Consider the following 21,780-nt stretch of genomic DNA (forward strand, 5'->3'; position numbering starts at 1 on the left):
TTATATTATGAGAAAGGGCAAACAGGAGTTCCCGACTGACCACCTTTACACCATTCATTATTGTGTATACATCCAGTAAATCCTATGTCTAAACTAGTCGGTCCTAATCCTTTTGATTTCTCCTCCTATGGAAGTCTTTCCATGGTTCTAATAATTTTCATTGACCTTCTTCTTTGTGAGATAGGGTGACCATGAGTAGGCACAGAATTCCAGGTTTGGGTTTACCAGTGATTTATATAAAAGCATTATAATAGTCTCAGTAATATTCTCTATCCCTTTTTAAAGTACCCTACCCTCCTAGTAACAACATGGTGGTTGTTTTTCCTTTTTAAACCACAACTATGGCACACTGAGCAGATGTTTTCACTCAACTGTTCATAATGATCTTAGGTCTTTCTCCTGAGAGGTTACAGTTAATTTATAAACCATCTGTACGTAAGAGTAACCTTAATTGTTCCTTCTAACCTGAATTGCTTTGCCCTTGTTTATCTTGCTCCCCAACTACTCAGTTTAAGTAGACCCAGCTGAAGTTGCTCACAATCCACTCATCTTGACTGAAAATTGTGTCATCTGTAATCTGACACCTCCTTTTCCAGATTACCAATTAATATATTAAACAGCCACCATCCTAGTCCAGAATCTTGAGCCATCCTCCTATTAACCTCCACCCATGTGGGGACCTGTATTTCAAGTGGGATTTTTGTTCCATACCTATATTTTCCGAGTGGCGATAATAAGGGCTGGCCAGGTAAGCTTCTATATTTCGAGATCTATGCAGATGCACATGTACATGGGAAAGGAAGCAAGGGTCAGCAAAAATTGGGACAGTGAGTGTTTGTATTAAGAGTGGGAGGCAGCAGGGTAGAAAGTTCAGACAAGGACTAAGATAGGTGAGCTCCTTACTTGTACTTGGGGTGGGGATGGAGATGACAGAACCACTTCTCAGGTAATGATGCAGGATCAACCTTGTCAGGGAGCTTCCTCCATTTCAAACACTCCTCACACTGCACCCAAGTCTGGTCTGGTCTCCCTCTGGAAAGAAAGATACATGGACTAGGATACAAAGCAAAGAACTACCCCTACCCTATATTTCATCCCTTGAATACTGAGAACACTGCATCCAGCGCTGCAACTGTGTGGCTGGCTAGCCTAGTCTACAGTTTCTGGCCGTGCATGTCCCTATTTAGTTTCGTTTTTAACAACTGTCCATTCTCAGATGTTCCCATTCACTCTGCAGGTAGTGCCTGGATCACATGAGCAGCCCCCAGTGAAACTCCTTCCCCATCACCAGCAACAGATTCCCTGTGGACATAAAGTGCTTGGCCTTGCGGAGGAGCGATAGCCATCAGCACCATACCCATTCCCCATCGCCTCAACCCCACACCTCGCCATGCTCCGTCTGCTGCACATAGCTCCCTCAGAATAGATTGCTCACCTCACTATTGTGCTGTTCATATCAGAGCTATGAAAGTGAAGGCTCGATTGTATTAGCACCTAATCCGGACAAGTAGCTCAGCCAAGGCATTGCATGTCCCAGCCTGGGACACCACATTATCCTCTATACGTTTGCCAATGCCCCTCCATTCTCACTATTGTTACATGTCCTGCTCACCCCCAACATTAGCCAGTGGACTAAGCTGAGATCACTAAAAACTTATTACACTAGCAGCCTTTGCAGCTAGATCTCCCAATGTAAAGGGATACTAATAAACCCTCCATACTCTCTGCCCTTCCTCAACTCCCCACCCCTTCTCTGCAGATGAAAGGCCCAGTGCTTTTAATGCTGCACTAAAATTAGACCAATATCATGTTCGAACTCACGCTATCACATTGGCAGCACTGGAACTACCCAAGTTCATCTGTGCCACCTTCGCCTTCCAATAAGTGTTGAGTTTCTGTCCCAGTGCAGTAATTGTCCGTCTAGAGGGAAGGCAAGAGCAGTGAAAAATCAGGCAAATTCCACTGAAAGTCACAACAGGTAGCACAAGTAACACAACCCAGGTGAAGAAGCAAACCTCCTTTACTGCCTGTCTCTGCCTTTCACTTCAGTAACCACAGGTGCTCAGATATGACAGTGGTGGGGACGGAGAAGGCACTCAGATGTGCCACTGCAGGAAGAGTTTGGGTTTTGGAACATTCATCGAGATTTGTACCAAGAATAACCCTGATGTATCACCCATCCCACAGCTTCAGAAGTGTGCCAGTCCCACCCTATGTTACCAGTACACAGGGATCCTGATGCTCAAGATCTCTGGGGTCTTACTCTCTGCCACCCAAAATGCTCTTAGAGCCTCTCATTGGAGCAGGATTGCCTTTTTGTTCAGAGTCAGGGTCATTTCCTTTCCAAACCAGGGGTCGGAGCACCCCAGTTTTCACAGAATTTAAAGCCAGAAGGGACCATTAAGATCATCTAGTCTGACCTCCTGTACAACACAGGCTAGAGAACTTCATCCTATACTTTCTGCATCCTTTAGGGCTCAAGGTCAGGCTGTGCACAGAAGCTAAGGTCTCATCTTTGGCCCCAAATTCGGCTACAGCATAAACACAATTTTTACCAAGGAAGACTGAGGCCTCACGGGCTAAGACCAAACCCAGGCAGCTAACTAGTCCTGGGTAGCCCTGCCTGGAACCTTTGGGCAATTCCCCCCCACCCTCCAAAGAGAAGCCATCAGGCCTCCTAACATTTCCAGATAGCCTAATGAAATGTCTCATCCAGCCACTGGCTGCTATATACGATTCAAGTAATCACTGGGACTAAGGCCAGCATCAATTAATTTAAAACAAATTAGATACAAGCCCAAGCATGGGTATTGTGCACAGGTAGAGAGGGTGGAGCAGACATAGGGTTTTCTTCTCCCAATAGGAAAACTGCATTTCTACCCTTTGCATTTGGATGAGGCCAGTATATCAGAATAAGGTCTTTAAGTGCTTTTTGGGACAGTCTCTCTATCTCCTACACATCTCAACAGAAAATGTCTCATCACACTCACCAGAGAATACCTTACAATGCAGAGACACCTGACACAGTTATGAAAAGAGAAAATCCAAATTCTAGATAGCCATGTTCAGATGGGAACACAAAGCACAGGCTTAACCCAATGTCACCCCAAAGTACTGTCTTTCTTGTTCTACAGACCAGCCTGCTATAGGGAGCAAGATTTGGGGACGCCTAGTCTCCCTTAACTTTAGGCAGCCCCTGCATTCAAGGATTAATTGCATCCATAATATACCCTTTCCACTGATAAAACAGGCTTCCTGGTGTCAGATTGACAGCAAAAGCCCCCATGGAGCAGCAGCATGAAACTCGTGAACCTCAGAAGGATGTACGTTCTGGTCAAGTCAATAACCTAGCAGCTTGGTGGGGGAGGGGGTCATGAAGATGACAGACCAGAGAGGCATTCACAAACATCTCACCTCTCACTTCCTGCTGAGACAAGGGGGCCCCTAACCTCAGCACAGCAGCCCAGAGCTCTGGTAGCTATTTGCATTAACTTAAGAGCAGCTGGCTATCTGCAAAGCAAAGACAAACGGCAGGGTCTGCTCTGACCCCCCTTCCCTCCCCAACTGCCCGTTCTAAATTTGATGCTTACACTCATTTGTAAATGTTCATCTCTATAGCGCAGCATTTCCCCAAAGTTAGTGGTAGGTCCAACTGAGTAGCTGGGAGGGTGGGGGGGACATGGAACAGTGCCAATGCCAGTTTCTCTCATGCTGCCCTGCTATCATGACAGGGTTCAAGTGGAGGACATGACTGGTTTAATTTTCCAGCTGTGGGGCTCACTTTCTGAAAGCCTGGGAAACACTGCTTTAGTGAATGAAAACACACTGTTCTATTTCAGATAAATCTCTGGGGCACGGTTTAGGGTTCATGGGTGGAGACATGCATGAAAACTAGCACTAGATGAATATGGAGACTATTCCCTCTCTCAACCCAGGAGAGCAAGGTCTCTCCAGACTGCTCAGAAACATGGCCAGACATTTTCTGGTAGGGGTGTCAGAAGGAAGATAGGCCAACATGGAGCTACTTCATACGTAAAGCCCATGCATAGCAGTAGCCCCAGCGGCAGGCCACCCTTACCGGTATTCCTTGCTTTCTTCAAAGTCCTGTTTGTTGTGTGCTGGTTTCAAGAAGTTGCATTCAATCACCCCGATCACGCCCATGCCATCCCCCTACACCAATGGTTAAAAAAGAAGGAAGAAAACCAATCATTTCAGCCATACTGGTTACAGAAAAGGAGGTAGCACCTTCAGGAGAACAATTCCTATTCCCCTGGAATCCTGGCAACAAGATTCAAGTTACCACACATCCCCCTCTGATACAAGAGTTGATGGTAACACCTCTGCATGTGCAATGTACAGCAGCAACATGCATCAGATATGAACGCTTGGCAATCTCCAAGGGCCTGATCTCAGTCCCCAGCTGGCAGATCCCCTTGAGACAGTGCGGACAAGGGAAGGCGTAAGCACAAATCCATAGGGTATAAACCTGGAATATCATCTAGCTTCCTTACTCTGAAAGCCACCAATGTATCTGTATCTAAGATGACCCCTAGAAGCAAAGGAATGACAGCCAGCTTGCTGGCACAGCTATGCTGCCCCATCACTGCACACACGATTCTGTAATGAGTACACCACTCAGAGAAGGGAGCAGTCTGGCTGAGCAAAGAGGATGACTTTCACAACTTGAGTTCCCCACCAGCATCTACCCCTTATAGCAGCAATAAATAATCTCAGAGGACGCACTTGGATCTCAGCTTCTAGACAAGAGTACAATATGGATATATGTATAGTAAACGGCTGATGGGGACAGACAGTCCAGTTACCAGCTTCAAGAACTCCTGCGCTAAGCTGGTGAGATCCTGGAAGCCCATGGGACCAGAGTAAGGATCTATGGACAGGGCCTACCTTTGGTGAAGCCATGTTCCTCTCTCCTCCCCCATTCCTGAGAGCAGAGGGGAAGCACTGATCACTCACCTTCATTTGGCAGCCCACTTTCTCATAGGACTTGATGAGTCGGTTGTTGTGGTACATCATGATCCCAAAATGGCTATTATTCTTGCAATTGAACCCAAAGGTGATCTTCACCCTCTTGTTCTGAGAGAAAACTCGTCAAAGGAGAAAAAACAGCAAGCTCCGAGGAAGAAAGAAATGAATAGCGTTTTGTGGGAAGGCCATTGTGTGTGTGGTTGGGGGGGTGGGGGTGGGTGTGGGTGAAAGGGGCCACTGATGGAGAACAGCAGAAGGTGAAGAGTCTCCAAAGAGAGGTAAATCTCACAAGTTTTCAATGTCTCAACCTCATGATGTAGGTTGTGTGATGCAGATATTGTGCTGTTTAGACTAGAGCAACACCTTTGCCTCTTTAGCAGGAGGGTAGAGCTGAGCATTGGCCTTTGTAGAATGAGGAAGGCCCAGCATACACAGCCAAAAAAGGTGGATAAGCATAACTGTAGCCCATCTGAGTTCCACCAGTTTAACACAGCCAGTCTGGACAGAACAAGACTGTTACAGATAGGTTAAAATAACATGTTTTATCCTAGGTCTCTAAAAAGGCTACAATACTAATTTTGTTATAAAGCAGTCAAGTTCTGACCAAAGAACCACGATCAAACTGAGTTATAACCCAGACGGGCCAGCAAATGACTAAAAACGTGATTAAATTTGGTTGTTTTGGCTTTGTAAACAAGACCAAAGAAACCTCAAGAAATAATGAAATGAAGACATCAAGGCCCACAAAGGTAGAGGAAATTCAACAGACACCCACTTCACTTAGTTTCAGTTCTGGGGAAGAAATTCTGCTACTAGATTTAAAAAAATAGAAGCTATTTATAAAGAATAATCTTGTTACACCAGAAGTATCCTTCTGGTTGGCCTATCCCTTTAAGAGGGCTCCCACATTTACGGAATATATGTGAAGATGGTATATTTTCATTGTGTGTCACTCTCTGGGGTTACCTTAAGTGTATTCTAACAATTTTTATTCTTCAGTGTCAGGGATATATTACATTTTATGCATGCTGGCTCTGCAGAATCAATAAAGTTGTGAGAGAACAAGCCAAAGTCCATTCCTTCTTGTTCATTGTCATCGCTTACTAAACTCCACTTAGGCATACTTATGCTCAAGTGTCACCGAAGGCAGGATCTAAATCTGTAAAATCTTTAATAGTGAGCAGGATGCACAAACAAGAAAGGACCCATGCTGAGTCTCTGATCCCTGGCTGAGTATGCAGGGCTGGAAGTTAAAAACAACTCCATCTTTTTATTCTTTTCACATTTGACGTGGAAATTGAGACAGGTGGAATCCCAGGATTCCATTTTACAGAGTCACTTTTCAGAGCAGAACCACTTTTTAAGTGTGTTTAGGGGGAGGGTAGATTTTTACAAAATGTCATTTATTTAATATTAAATATAAGCCACATTCTGTTTCAGGGATATTTTAATAGACATCTAGGTAAGCACAGCTTGCTTTGTGCTTTGCCTTGACTTGGAATCATGTCTCTCTTCTTCAGTCAGTGTGTTCTCAAAACACACACAAAGGGTAAAGAAAAATCGTGTATTCATACAGCTAACAAGCAAAAAAATGAATGAAATGAACACAGATCTCAAGCTTTCCATTCAGTCAGGAAAAATAAAGCGAGCAACTGAATGCTGATAAATGGGTTAAAGAGGGGAGCATGGAGCAAGGTTTCCCTTTTATCATACACAAGTTCTGGTCTTGTACATAGAAATCAGGCCCTGGTTTATACTGAGGATTCTTCCCTATATATTTTTAAAGATGTTTATAGTTTTAAACGGGTTTAAATAGGTTTGTGCTGATAACATCAGATAAGCTTGGTATTGGAATTCAGTTGCCAGGACTACTGAAGCATGAAGATTCCCTCCACTCATCTGGACCTCACTCAGACTTAAAACATGCAAGGGCTTCCATCCAGTAAGTTGACATACCCTTTGCTTCTCCAACAAACAGTTTTCAAGGCTCTTTCTTGAACTATTCAGGTTGGAATCTAGCCTCTATGGGGGTAAGGGAGGGCAGGAGAAGAAAAGTCAGTCTCCAAGTTCATTTCAAACCTCGGCTTCTCCACCCTGCTGCTCCAGGCCACCCAATCCAGTTTTGAGTACAAAGGAGGAGCTAATTTCAATTGGGAAACAAGTGATCCTCATTGTGTGCTACCCTGGATGCAAAGAAGTTACCAGGAGGCAGGAAAGGTTAGAGGCAGCTATAAGGATACCGTGGAGGTAGGTCTGTACACATCATATTCAATATTAGCCAAGCTCTTGGAGATCAGCTGAGTCTTCACTTTCTTCTGTCGCAGAACAATCTGCATGCGGGGCTTCAGGTACAAGATACTGCAGTATGCCTGGGAGCAGGAGACAGGGCAAGAAAAGAGGTATTATGGACACAGACTTCACTGGAGACCTTTAGGGAAAAAAGTGAAGTCATTTGACAACACAATCAGTCCCGTATAGCCAAGTAGCCGAGTCCTTTCCAGGCAAACACAGCTTGGATTCATTCCACAGCTTTTAATTCCATGAGAAGTGCTACACTGAAGGGCCCTGGCATGTCTGACATCAACACAGACTCTTAGCTCACACTGTTTACCTAGGACAGACACAGGGCAAGGACCAATCTACTTCTTTGGTGTAACTCCAGCATCCCTAACTCACCCGTAAGGAGTACTCGGTTTCTGGTGCAGAGGACTCTTGAACCTTCTCAAGGCGAGGAGGAACCTTCCTCCCAGCATTCTCTGATTCCTCCGTGCTGAAGTCTGATATCCGAATGTCATACTGGTCTGTATCAAAGTCCAATTCAGGCTTCCCATCTTTATTTCTGAAAAACATGATAAACAAAAATCAGGACATCCTATCCAGCCACTCTGTATCAGCAATAGAACAACTTTATAGCAGTCAAGCTATAAAGCAGTGGTCCCCAAACTTTTCAGGGTTGTGCCCCCCCTTCCCCTTAACCGTATCCGTGCCCTGTCTCCTGCTAGCCAGGGCCGGGAGCGGGGCTGCAGCTCCCAGTGAGGGGGGAGAATGCGGACTGGGGTAAGGGAGCCAAGGCTGGGGCCACAGCTGGGGGCCAGGGTGGCAGGGCCGCCCAGAGGATTCAGGGGGCGTGGGGTCTTCGGCAGCAGGGGTCCTTCCGCTCCAGGTCTTCGGGGCACTTCGGCGGCGGGTCCCGGAGCAAGCGAAGGACCCGTCGCCAAAGACCCGGAGCGGAGAGAAGCCCTCGCCGCCAAATTGCCGCCGAAGACCCGGAGCGGAGAGAAGCCCTCGCCGCCAAATTGCCGCCGAAGACCCGGAGCGGAAGAAGCCCTCGCCGCCGAATTGCCGCCGAAGACCTGGAGCGGAAGAAGCTCCGGGTCTTTGGCAGCGGGTCCTTCACTCGCTCCGGGTGTGTTCGGCGGCACTGAAAACCCACCGAAAACTCTCATGGGGGCCCCTGAAAACTCTTGTGGGGGCCCCGTGGGGCCCAGGGCAAATTGCCCCACTTGCCCCCCTCCCACCCCAGGTGGGCCAGGAACGGAGCCAATGGCAGGGCTGGGAGCAGTGCCCCGGCCGGGGGTGGGGCTGGGGCTGGGAGTGGTCAGGGGCCGGTGGCTGGGCCAGAGCAGAGCTGGGGGTGGAGCAGGGCTGTGTGATGCTCCCTCCCCGCCACCCCATGGGGGGGCTGGCCTGGCCCCACCATGCCCCCTCCCCGAATCATAGAACTGGAAGGGACCTTGAGAAGTCATCTAGTCCAGTCCCCTGCAATTCAAGGCAGGACTAAGTATTATCTAGACCATCCCTGACAGGTGTTTGTCCAACCTGCTCTTAAAAATCCCCAATTATGGAGATTCCGCAATCTCCCTAGACAAATTATTCCAGTGCTTAACCACTCTGACAGTTAGGAAGTTTTTCCTAATGTCCAACCTAAACCGCCCTTGCTGCAATTTAAGCCCATTGCTTCTTGTCCTATCTTCAGAAGTTAAGAAGAACAATTCTTCTCCCTCCTCCTTGTAACAACCTTTTATGTACTTGAAAACTGTTATGTCCCCTCTTAGTCTTCTCTCCTCCAATCTTCCCTCATAGGTCATGTTTTCTAAACCTTTCATCATTTTTGTTGCTCTTCTCTGGACTCTCTCCAATTTGTCCACATCTTTCCTGGAATGTGGTGCCCAGAACTGGACACAATACTCCAGTTGAGGCCTAATCAGCGCGGAGTAGAGCAGAAGAATTACTTCTCGTGTCTTACTTACAACACTCTTGCTAATACATCCCAGAATGATGTTTGCTTTTTTTGAAAAGCATTACACTGTTGACTCATATTTAGCTTGAGATCCACTATGACCCTCAGATCCCTTTCCGCAGTACTCCTTCTTAGGCAGTCATTTCCCATTTTGTATGTGTGCAACTTATTGTTCCTTCCTAAGTGGAGAACTTTGCATTTGTCCTTATTTAATTTCATCCTATTTACTTCAGACCATTTCTCTAGTTTGTCCAGATAATTTTGAATTTTAATCCTATCCTCCAAAGCACTTGCAGCCCCTCCCAGCTTGGTATCGTCCGCAAACTTTATAAGTGTACTCTCTATGCCATTATCGAAATCATTGATGAAGATATTGAACAGAACCAGACCCAGAACCGATCTTTGCGGGACCTCACTCGTTATGCCCTTCCATCATGACTGTGAACCACTGATAACTACTCTCTGGGAATGATTTTCCAACCAGTTATGCACCCACCTTATAGTAGCTCCATCTAGGTTGTATTTCCCTAGTTTGTTTATGAGAAGGTCATGTGAGAGAGTATCAAAAGCCTTATTAAAATCAAGATATACAACATCTACCGCTTCCCCCTATCCACAAGGCTTGTTGGCTTTCCTTGACAGGGTATCAGGTTGGTTTGACACAATTTGTTCTTGACAAATCCATGCTGACAGTTATTTATCACCTTATTATGTTCTAGGTGTTTACAAACTGATTGCTTAATTATTTGCTCCATTATCTTTCCGGGTACAGAAATTAAGCTGACTAGTCTGTAATTTCCCGGGTTGTCCTTATTCCCCTTTTTATAGATGGGCATTATATTTGTCCTTTCCAGTCACCTGGAATCTCTCCCATCTTCCATGACCTTTCAAAAATAATTGCTAATGGCTCACATATGTCCTCAGTCAGCTCCTTGAGTATTTTAGGATGCATTTCATCAGGCCCTGGTGATTTGAAGACATCTAACTTATCTAAGTAATTTTTGACTTGTTCTTTCCCTATTTTAGACTGTGATCCTACCTCATTTTCACTGGCATTCACTATGCTAGATGTCCAGTCGCCACCAACTTTTTTGGTGAAAACCTTTAGGGTAGTATGTGACAGACAACTGACACAGAACACTATACAATAATAGGTAAAGGGGAAATTTTGCAAAGAGACTTAGGCAGCACCCTACTCTAATGAGCAACACACAGGACCTTTATATCGCTACGCACCAAAAGCAGGATCTTGGTCATCAAAGTGCAGTTCTACTGCGAAAAGTGACTAAAGAGGGTACCGTGCAGTTTCATTACTGGGATCTCAATGACTTCTGTATCAAATGTGCTCAGTCTACAAATAAAATGAAGTATTTCTGAGGGCCAAGCCTGAAAATTCTGAGTTTCAAGATGGGTTCTTCACTTCTCATGTGCCACAAGCTCTAATAAAAGATCTGCAGGCCCTCAGTGACACCCATGCTAACCCACTAGGGAGAATACACTCCAGAAGATTCTCTCTTATTAGGGTTAATCTACACTGGCAATGCTAAAGCTTTGTGTGGTCGAGGCGCAACACTGGGAGAGAGCTCTTCCAGCACTGAAAAAAATAAAAAAAACACCTCCACAAGGGGCATGGCTCCCAGTGCTGGGGCACTGTCTACACTGGTGCTTTACAGTGCTGAAACTTGCTGCGCTCAGGATTTTTTTTCCCCACACCCCTGAGCAAGAAAGTTGCAGCGATGTAAATTGCTAGCGTAGACAACCCTTAGCTGTGGTGGCTCTGCAGGGCTAACAGGAGGGAAGAGCAGCAGCAAAACATATTTAGTCACAAATGCCAGAAGATCTGACTGGGATCCACCCAAGAAGCAAACTTGTGGAGTAGGCGCTGCCATTGTTACACTTGAAAGAACCAAACATAGCAAGTTGCATAAAACTGGGTATTTGACCCTGATGCAAATTGGGCCTGTCTAGGTACAGTAACTCCTCACTTAACGTTGTTGTGTTGTTGTTATGGTGCTGACTATTAGGGAACAAGCTCATTTAAAGTTGTGCAATGCTCCCTTGTAGTCATTTGGCAGCTGCCTGCTTGCAGGATTCTCTGGAAGAGCAGCCCCTCCCTGTGGGGATTAGAACCAGACGGGGCCAGCAGCTCCCCCCGCCTCCCCCGTTTCCCCAAATTCCCTGTAAGGTATGTGGCTCGGCAGCTGCCCAGCAGCAGTTCAGCTGTCCCTCCCCCCACTGCCGTACTGCTCGTGCCCTGCCCTCTGCCTTGGAGCTGCTCCTGGGAGCTTCCTGCTTGCTGGGGGGAGGGGGGGATGCTGATATCAGACTGTCCCCCTGCTCCTGCCCCACTCCTCCCCCCCCCCACACACACACCTCCGTAGACCCTCTCCACAGAGTGGAGGAGGGGGACCGGGCTCAGGGACAGAAAGGAGGGAGCTTGATGGAAGCTGTTGCTTGAAGTGGGGTCAGCACACTTAAAGGGACAATGCATGTCTCTCACACTCATGCATGCACCCCCCAGCACCTGGAAAGTCAGCACCTGTGCAGTCATGGATGTGCTGTCAGGAGGAGGGACTGATGCGCTCCAGCTGGATAACGTGGGCTCATCATCATGTTCAAAAGCCTTATTAAAGTCAATAAAGCTTTTCAACATGATGAGCCCACGTTATCCAGGGAAGTGTTTGCAGCTACTGCCCTGCATCTATTGTGTTTCCTCCCTCCTGCCTCAGTCCATGCTGCGTGGTACAGTATGAGGCTACATTAACAACAGCGTATTAACCGTTGAGGGCTCAGCCAAGTGCTAGTTCATCATTTAGCAGCAAGGCATTCCCTGGGAAATAGTCCACCCTCTTACTCCACCACACACTCACAATCATTCATTGCTGTGTACAATATTAAACTGTTTGTTTAAAACTTATATTGTATATGTATATAATGTCTTGTCTAGCGAAAAAAATTTCCCTGGAACCAAACCCCCATTTACATTAATTTTTATGGGGAAATTGGACTAGCTTAACATCGTTTCGCATAAAGTCGCATTTTTCAGGAACATAACTACAACGTTAAGTGAGGAGTTACTGTACTCAATCCTTAGGCTACTGAGTTATTACCTCTTTCTCCCCTCAGCCTTATAAAGGCTGAACCTATCTTTCCCACTCATCCCTCCTTGTGTGCCCTGGCTCCCTGTACCTGCGGATGTTCCAGATGAGGATCCGTGTGCCCTTTTTGCCTGGAATTGCATCAAACTGAGCAAGCAACTCCTCCTCAGTACTGAAGAGCGTATGTTTCAGGATGGCCTCGAGGCTGGGCCCAGAGTCTTCCGTAACAATCATTTTCTTTAGAAGCCACAGAGTCAAAGAAAGAACAAGACTGCCCCTGGTTTCCCCTCTCCCCACTACCAATGAGACATTAAAAATTCAGACACTACTGCGTAGGCAGGGGATGTACATGGACATAGCACCCACCAGGAGGAAAGGGGGAGAGGGGACAGAGGGCTCCGCACACTGCCCTCACCTTCAGACACCCTCCCCTCCCCCCAACCCCCAGCCTCCATTGGCCGGGAACGGGGAACCGTGGCCAATGGGAGCTTCGGGGAAGGTACCCGCAGGAGAGGGCAGCGCGCAGGGAGCCCTTTCCTCCCCCTCCCCAGGGCCGTGGGGTTGGCTTCTTCCAGGAGCAGCATGGGGCCAGGGCAGGCAGGAAGCCTGCCTTAGCCCCTCCGCGCACTCCTCCTGCACCCCAACCCCTGCCCTAAGCCCCTCCGCACTCCCTCTCCCGCACCCCAACCCCCTGCCCCAGCCCTACATTCATGGCCCTGCATGCAATTTCCCCACCCAGATGTGGCCCTCAGGCCAAAAAGTTTGCCCACCCTTGCCCTAGTACTCCATAGGGCTGACGCCCTCCACAGATGTTACCTGGAGGCAGCAGCACATGCAGGTGACACTGTGGGAGGCTACCCAGATATATCCCCTTGTGTGAAGACACTATGCAACAATGGTGCCTCATGAAACAGTGATCCATGGGCTTCCTCAGTAACACACATCTCCTACCCCTTCCTCACCACCCAGATGGTTCAGATTACACACCACTCTTGCCTTACAGGGAAGGATATTGTTTTGCTGGTTGAATGGTATCACTGGGACAACAACAGCCTGAGCATGGACACGTTCCAAATAGGTCTGCGAAAGGAGCCCCACGCTGAGTGCACCTCCATTCTTGGTGAAGACAATGGCATCCTTTCCCAGACGCATGGAGCCTGACTTGAAACCATTACCATACACTCCAATGGATGGGTGGTTCTTCTTCACTGCTTTGTCTGTGAAGCCAAAGCTGCAAATCACACACAGTCAGTCAATCAATCAAGTGGAGAGCTGTCTGATAGACAGAGATGAGCAGGAAGAGGAATAGTTGGAGTGGAAAGCGATTTTAAATGTGGAACTCCATGGTGATCACCTGGCTCACAAAGTGGGGAGAGGGATAGCTCAGTGGTTTGAGCATTGGCCTGCTAAACCCAGGGCTGTGAGTTCAATCCTTGAGGGCACCATTTAGGGATCTGGGGCAAAAATCTGTCTGGGGATTGGTCCTGCTTTGAGCAGGAGGTTGGACTAAATGACCTCCTGAGGTCCCTTCCAACCTTATGATTCTATGAAATGAATAATACTTTGCCTTAATACAGCATTTCCCATCCAAAAAATCTCAAAGCACTTTGCAAATGGAGGTTCAGGGAGGTTAAGAGACTTGCCCAAGGTCACACAATAAACCAGTAGCAGAGTTGTCATTAGAATCCTGTTCTCCTGGTGCCCAGTCCTATGCTCTAATCATTAGACAGTGGTGCTTCTTACTGCACTATGTGGCAGTGAGTGTAAGTTTTATAATTAATTAGAATTTCTTTAGTGCCTTCTGCCCAAGGACTTCTAGCATTAATTAATCCTTATAACTCTGGAATGTGGTGCTCATTATTCTCCTTTTACAGATGGGGAAAATGAGTTACAGAGAGGTGAAACAATCTGCCATAGTTTGCACACTAGGCTAATGACAATCAGGATTAGACCCAGTGTGTCCCTGTCTGACAGTGCTCTAAGCACTAGACTATGCCAGTACCGTAGACATTAGACAAACAAGCATGTTTACTCCCCAAGTGGAATAAAATCCTCAGTAGGGGTTGGCAAGACTGAAGAGAGTCCAGCTTCCCCTCCCATCAGATACATAAACGAGGTTGGTTCAGGCATCTACAATGGCCGCTGCCCTGATTTTCAAGAAAGGGTTTGTCACGACTGCCCATATTTTACTTTATGGGTCACAACAAACTGACAACACCACGCCTCACTGATACTGCAATTACATTATACGCTACCTCAATGTGATCAGCCTAACGCACCAGTAGAACATATGTGAAGAAGAACTTCAAGACGTTGCAACGATGCAGTTTAGATAAGAAGTGCATCTTCAAGACTCAGCCACTGTGACCCAAACTACTAAAACCAACCTTGTACTTGTTAAAGCCCACAGCACTACTCCATTACTCCTCTAACGCTTTGCATGTCCAATTCACCCATTTTTATAACTCTACTTTTAATAGTCTGCAGTCAGGAGAATTAATAAAAGGTGGCTCTTTGATATTGTGGCTGCCTTTGGGGAGAGAGGGGAGAATAAGGAAAAATAACCAGAAAATTCCCTTCCCTCCTCTCATTATCTGTCCTTCACATAGGTATCTATGTGTCAGCAACTCTGGGCCCCTCCATCCAATTCTCTTTTCATTCTTTCCTCTTGGTGTGCATGCATGAGACAGTCAGTCCTTCCCCTCCACCACACACCATGACAAGAAGGGTGAAGAAGTGATGTAGGAAGGAAAGAGGGTCACTTTGTGGCTTTGTCACACCTCATTCTAGCTCACCCTAGATTAGTCCTACAGAAGATTTGGAAAGCGTCTCTCTCTAGTTCTGGGGAAGAATTTTGCAATGAGCTTCACACGTGAAATGATCTCAGTCTTAGAATTTTAACAGCTAGAGAGGCCTGCTGTCCCTCCCCCACTTCAATTTCACAGCCACTTCATGTTAACTCAAGAGAACCTGAAATAAGAGACCAAGCCATTGCTTTCCTCCCTCACCACACAGAGCAGGAAGGGGCTAAGGCTTCTGGTTTTCACTTCCTGAACCCCTCTGACTTTTCGGAAGAATTGTGGTTTTGTGTTCACAGCATTTGAAGAAATGATAGATTCTCTGCCTCTGTCCCCCACCTTTTCTTATCTAGCTACAAATTGTTGCAGAGGAACAACCAAACCACGCCCTACCGCAAGTGACTATCTGCTTTGCAGACGCCTGCTGGAAACAGCAAAATTATTATTAGGTCTAATGGAAACCTAGAGGTTACATGGCATTTGTTCTGAGAGGAGAAATAGCAGAACAGGACAATGGATAGTGCAGCAGCATCCAAGTGAGGAGAAATACCCACAGATGTACTGGAACTGCAGCCTAGGGAGAGAAAGGAGGGAGGGCTTGGTGATGCTCCTAGGAAAAACAGACATGAACACCAAGACTAAGAAGGAAGATGGGAATGTGTGACTGGTGTGGCCCCGAAGGAGTAGACAGCTGATGTTCCCGGGCATCTGCCAGTCACAGAGGCATAACGGAAGAGGCAGGCACAGGAAGATGCAGAAGCAAGTTTTTACTATTTTCTAATCTATGATAAACTCCTGGAAAATTAACTGCCAGTTCTAAAATGCTTCTTCAATGTACACAGCACCTACTGCCATAGCCGCTCAGGCACATCTTTTTGGTGTTTAAGATACAGATTCCATGCCCTTCTCTACCCTCAGCAAAGGATGATGATCACATGGCGTCTAGTATGACTACTACCAGCAGATACAATTAAAGCACAAGAGGAATAAACTAACCTAAACAAGAGCAAATAAGATCAGCAGGTCTTACATCACACCCTAAAGTTTGTTGAACTCAGGCTGTGGCAGATCTGAGTGAGGGGTGGAGACTCTACTGAGAGAGCCAACTCTTGAGAATTTTACCCTAGGACCCAACTGCAAGAGCATCCAGCTGATCTTTATGCCTTTGGCAGGGGACAGGATGAGAGGTCATCTCTTAGAGAATGCTACTGAGTGTTAGGGATAAAAATATTTTAGATGATGTTACACTGAGGCAAATTTGATATTCTGTGGTTTAGAATAAAAAGTAACAAGTCAAATTTTAATTTTTTAAAGTTAGTTATATAAAAATTGAATTGAAATTCCTCACTGTAGAGAGTCAGGCCGTGTCTCTCTCTGCCACTGTTAATGAAAAGGCATGAAACTGGCAATTAGGAAAGCCTATCTTCTTACATCACAGAATGAAAGATTAAAGAAAAGTCACGTTCTCTAAAACCACAAGCCATTTTAACATTCTGAAGGGAAGGGAGACAAGATGGGCAACTCATCATTACTACAAGTCTTCAGAAACGAGATCACAGAATCATAGAATATCAGGGTTGGAAGGGACCTCAGGAGATCATCTAGTCCAACCCCCGGCTCAAACAAATCTTTGCCCCATATCCCTAAATGGCCCCCTCAAGGATTGAACTCTCAACCCCAGGTTTAGCAGGCCAATGCTCAAACCACTGAGCTATCCCTCCCCTCGACTGATTTCATGGACTTCTGATTTCATTTACTAACTCCAGGAGACATTTGTTTATTTTAAGCAAATACTCCTTGCCCCATGTACTGTACTGAAGCATGTGCTCTTGCTTACGGATTCTAATTCATGCCAAATTACTTCAGCCAAACCAGGGACAGTTGTTACATGAGGAACCCTGTGTATGGAACAGCCCTGAATGTAAAAAGTCAGGAGTCCCTGGACCATGCACTGTATGTTAAAAAGCAGCTTGTGGGAGGGTAAATCTAAAAGCAGTTATCTTAGAATTTTGCACAGTGTGAGGGAAAGGAAGAGAAGAGAAACCACAGGGAGAGCCCTGTGTACATCTGAATCAGGATTCCTTAAGTCCAGAACCCTGGGTCAATGACAACACTTGCTTGCAAGATCTGAATCTATGGTATCAAAACCACATCTGGGGTGAATTCTTACCATATCTGGGGTGAATTTTTAGCTTGTTACCTGAGCATACGGTGAAGTTTGTGAGGCGTCATTCCAGCACCATTATCTGTGAAAGTCAAACAAAGCTCCCCCTTGATCTCCACAACATCAATGCAGAGAAGCTTAGCTGTCACACCTGGATCTGAGGCATTGTCTGTGAAAGGAAAAAACCTGGCCAGTTAGGCATACTCATGGTCCTCAACTATTCCTGACACACAGATCATCTCCTCAGATCTTGGAAATGAAAGCATTCTTGAACCCTCCTTCTCCCAAATAAAGGGAAATGTCTGATAGAGGATGTACCATAAGAACATAAGAAAGGCCATACTGGGTCAGATCAAAGATCCATATAGCCCAGTATCCTGTCTTCCAACAGCGGCCAATGCCAGGTGCTTCAGAGGGAATAAATAGAACAGGTAATCATCAAGTGACCCATCCCCTGTCGCCCATTCCCAGCTTCTGGCAAACACAGGCTAATAGCCATAGATGGACCTATCCTCCATGAACTTATCTAGTTCTTTTTTGAACCTTGTTATAGTCTTGGCCTTCACTACATCCTCTGGCAAGGAGTTCCATGGGTTGACTGTTCGTTTTGTGAAGAAATATTTCCTTTTGTTTGTTTTAAACCTGCTGCCTATTAATTTTATTTGGTGACCCCTAGAGTTCTTGTGTTATGAGGACTAAATAACGCTTCCTTATTTACTTTCTACACCCCAGTCATGATTTTATAGACCTCTATAATATCCCCCACTTAGTCGTCTTTTCCAAGCTGAAAGGTCCCTGTCTTATTAATCTCTCCCATATTCCCCAAAACTGCTTATCACAAGAAAAGAACTTCTTATCTGCAGAAGAGTGTGTAAATATAAATTATACATACAGAGAATACAGGAATACTATCGTATAACACAAAAGATTTAAACAGAATGAGGTGGGGGGGCATATTTTTTATGAGTGAGGAAGCCACAAATGAGTTATGCGAGCCATCTCAAACAATTGCCAATAAAATCAACCCCACATGTCATCCTTGTGTATTCTGTATGTGCTACATGCATTACAGAAGAACTGTTTTGAAAATGGTTTAGAAATAAAAATGTTATTGGAACCCTTGCATTGTAAACCAAGGTACCATGGTTACCTTGAGTCCACTTATATAGGGCTTAGAGGAAGTCAATGTGAATTTCTAAAAAAAGTGCCTTTTCTATACATAAAAAGATCATGATTTTAAGATTGATATCTTGAGACCTTCCAGAGCTACAAGGAAGTGTCCCAAGAGGAAGCTCTCTTGTAATCCTAAAGGGTCATAAAATATCAGCCCTTAAGCCCAAGTAGGACTGATCACAGCCAAACTTGAGCATCAGGCAGGTAGAATTTGACAGAACTGGTGGCTGGAATGCTGAATGTGAGGTGAAAGCAAGAATCACTTGAGCAAGATGCTTACAAAAGAAAATTAAGATGACTGGCTATTTGTAGCTGCTCCGAAGTTTGCACAGTTGGAAACTGCTAAAGGAACATGGACTGACGGTCAGAGCAGGCAGTCAAAGAATGTATGATAATTGCAAAACCATGGTAATACATATTATATTATGTAAGTAGACACACACTACAAAAGTGATGATAATATTCACTGTATCATGGGTTAAGTAGTGATCATGCCCCTTTGACTGCAATTATTCCATCTCACCTGGAATTTATTCTAACATTCCAAATTTCTGAGCAGGTTCAAACAGCCAACACTTTGGTTCTTTTCAGTTGCCTGTCCTAGAACATTTCATCCTTCTGCATCCAATTGTGGAACTTTCCATCGAATCATGCCTACCGGAGGCACAGGACATGTAAAGTTCAATCCCCAGATGCCACAAGAGAGGTTTGCACTACCCTATGCTAGCCTGCTTATGACTCCTTGTCCTCAGTACTTGCTCAGAGTTTTCTCAAGCAGCATGAAACCACAGCTTTACTGCTGACCATAGGGTTCCGAATAGCAACAGCAAAATGTAACAGTGTTCTTAATTTTACATTCCTGCTGCTGGACAAGACACACACACACTGAAGCCATCTGTCTGCAGACTCAGATAGGCATTGCTGCACCAGTCACATTCAGGTCAATAAGAGCTTCAAACATGAGGCTAAAGAATTGCATCACTGTTAAATGAGGAGGGAGCTGAGACTCAGATGGCTGCTTCCCCTCTCCCTGGCAGAGCTGCCCTGCCCAGCACATGCACGGTGACTTAGCACAGTGGTTCTCAACTATTCCAGACTACTATACCCCTTTCAGAAATATGATTTGTCCTGCATACCCCAAGTTTCTCCTCACTTAAAAACTCGGGCTTCATCTTTCTGCCCTGGGCCCCAGCGAGTCTAACACTGGCACTGGCGACCCCATTAAAACGAACTCAACCACAGTTTGAGAACCACTAATATAGTATATAGAACTGTTACCAGTGCCATGAACACCCTTCCCCAGTGCCCTCCAACCCCTGTGGCCTCCCGCCCCGCCAGCACAGCTACCGGTGCCCTGAACACCCTCCCCAGTGCCCTCCAACCCCCCCCCCCCACCTGCCCCTCCCTCCAGCAGTTACCAGTGCCCTGGACACCCTCCTCAGTGCCCTCCAACCCCCTACCCCCCCAGCACAGCTACTGGTGCCTGGACACCCTCTCCAGTGCCCTACAAGCCCCCCTAACCCCCCCACAGCACAACTACCGGTGCCCTGGACACCCTCCCCAGTGCCCTCCAAGCCCCCCTAACCCTCCCACAGCACAACTACCGGTGCCCTGGACACCCTCCCCAGTGCCCTCCAACCCCTCTACCCCCCACCGCCCCACAGCACAGCTACCGGTGCCCTGGACACTCTCTCCAGTGCCCTCCAACCCCCCTGCCCCTCCCCACAGCACAACTACCGGTGCCCTGGACACCCTCCCCAGTGCCCTCGAACCCCCCGCCCCTCCCCACAGCACAACCACCGGTGCCCTGGACACCCTCCCCAGTGCCCTCGAACCCCCCGCCCCTCCCCACAGCACAGCTACCGGTGCCCTGGACACCCTCCCCACTGCCCTCCATCCCCCCCGCCCCCCACCACAGCACAGCTACCGGTGCCCTGGACACCCTCCCCACTGCCCTCCAGCCCTGCCCCCCGCACAGCTCCCAGTTCCCCGAGCATCTCCAGTGCCTAGCCGGCCTCACCCAGCAGCTCGGCCATGGCGCTGAAGGGCCGCGTGTGGCTGGTGCTGTTGCTCTGCAGGTAGCGCGGGCTCATCTGCGGGGAAAGTGACAGAGCGGGGCGGTCAGGGCCGGGCTCCCGCAGGCCGGACCCGCCGCCCCGGACCCGGATCCGGGCCCCCACCTACCGCGCTGAGGCGGATGCCCTGCTCCGTGTTCAGCCTCCGGGCCATGGCGGCCCAGCGTTCCGCGCCGCGGGCTCCAGCGGGAGAAGGCGGGGAGCCGCGCAGTGACAGCTCCGACTGCAGCAACGCCGAGAGCCCCTTCTCCCTCAACCACAGCAATATGGCGGCCCCCAACCCGGAGGTCCCGTCCCATGCCGTACAACAACATGGCGGCCCCTGCTATGAGCTCGCTGCCGTACAGCAACATGGAGGTCTTCACGGCCTGCGCTACCGCAATACTGATTCCCCCTTCACGCTGCAGTACAGAAAGATGGCGACCTCCACAGGGACACTTCCACATCCGTACAGCAACATGGCGGCCTTCTCACCTATCCTAATGAGAGATCCCCCACCTGGGGCTCCCTAAAGGCCTGGATGTATTTGCATATCCACCGCCTGGGGCAGCAGCCCGTCTCTGGGAGCTGCCCCCACTCTGGCTCTCCTATAACTAGGATTCCCATATGTCTAGGTCAGGAAACCAATCTCTATCAAGGAAGATTTTTGAAATGAGTAAATGTCCGTGATTTTGCCAGCTGTATTTACGCATTGCTGCTGGAGGCCCAGAAAGTGGCAGCTGCTAGTTGGGTACCCAGCTCTGAAGGCAGTGCCTCCACCAGCACTATCCCAGCTCTCCCCTTTCCCCCCCCCCCCCCCCCCCGTAGTGCCCTCTATTTGGGAATTTGAAATACAGTAACCCCCTAACCCTACTCCTGTACTGCCAATCTCTAGAGATCAAAAATCATGAGTCAGACCTAAAAAATTGTGAGTGTTTTTTTTTTTTTTAAAGGACTATATTGTGTTTTTTGGTCTGTCTTGATTTTTGAACTTACCCTACCCAATTTCAGTGCATGCATGTAACAATTAATGCACCCCACTTGTCCAAATGTATTAGGTAAGGTGATTTTGGCCCCTGTTACTGGAGCTCTCATCCTATCTGCCTGCCCCCTGCCCAGCAATTAATCCTATCCCCAGTCCCACTACCAGTTCTGTATGATCATTCAAGTATGCAGACGTTCAGGGAAGCATGGGCATGAAAAGGTGTAACCTGAATTTAAAAACTTGCCAATGAAAGGAAACAAAATAGGTAATTTAGACTTACCT

At 47.2% G+C, this 21,780-nt stretch overlaps 1 protein-coding gene across 9 annotated transcripts in view; it reads right to left on the reverse strand.

The window, feature by feature from the left end:
- The window catches only part of RBM41 (RNA binding motif protein 41), a 45,364-nt gene that overhangs the window by 9,557 nt on the left and 14,027 nt on the right, over nt 1–21,780 (reverse strand). For 5 of the 9 annotated variants that reach the window (XR_010590221.1, XR_010590222.1, XR_010590223.1 and 2 more), the window contains exons 7-15: nt 17,323–17,455; nt 13,337–13,555; nt 12,416–12,562; nt 7,663–7,825; nt 7,227–7,355; nt 4,975–5,094; nt 4,079–4,170; nt 1,822–1,920; nt 904–1,032 (exon numbers count right to left, since the gene is read on the reverse strand). Coding sequence is in view for 5 of the 9 variants with exons in the window: in XM_065556431.1 (XP_065412503.1) it covers nt 904–1,032; nt 1,822–1,920; nt 4,079–4,170; nt 4,975–5,094; nt 7,227–7,355; nt 7,663–7,825; nt 12,416–12,562; nt 13,337–13,555; nt 17,323–17,455 (1,231 nt within the window). In the remaining 4 variants the exon portion in view is untranslated. Of the gene's footprint in view, nt 1–903; nt 1,033–1,821; nt 1,921–4,078; nt 4,171–4,974; nt 5,095–7,226; nt 7,356–7,662; nt 7,826–12,415; nt 12,563–13,336; nt 13,556–17,322; nt 17,456–20,643; nt 21,011–21,780 lie in introns of those variants that run through there. The other 4 variants (XR_010590224.1, XM_042861536.2, XM_065556433.1 and 1 more) reach the window with 3 other exon arrangements.

The sequence above is a fragment of the Chrysemys picta genome, chromosome 9, assembly GCF_011386835.1.
Source record: "Chrysemys picta bellii isolate R12L10 chromosome 9, ASM1138683v2, whole genome shotgun sequence".
Lineage (NCBI taxonomy): Eukaryota > Metazoa > Chordata > Testudines > Emydidae > Chrysemys > Chrysemys picta.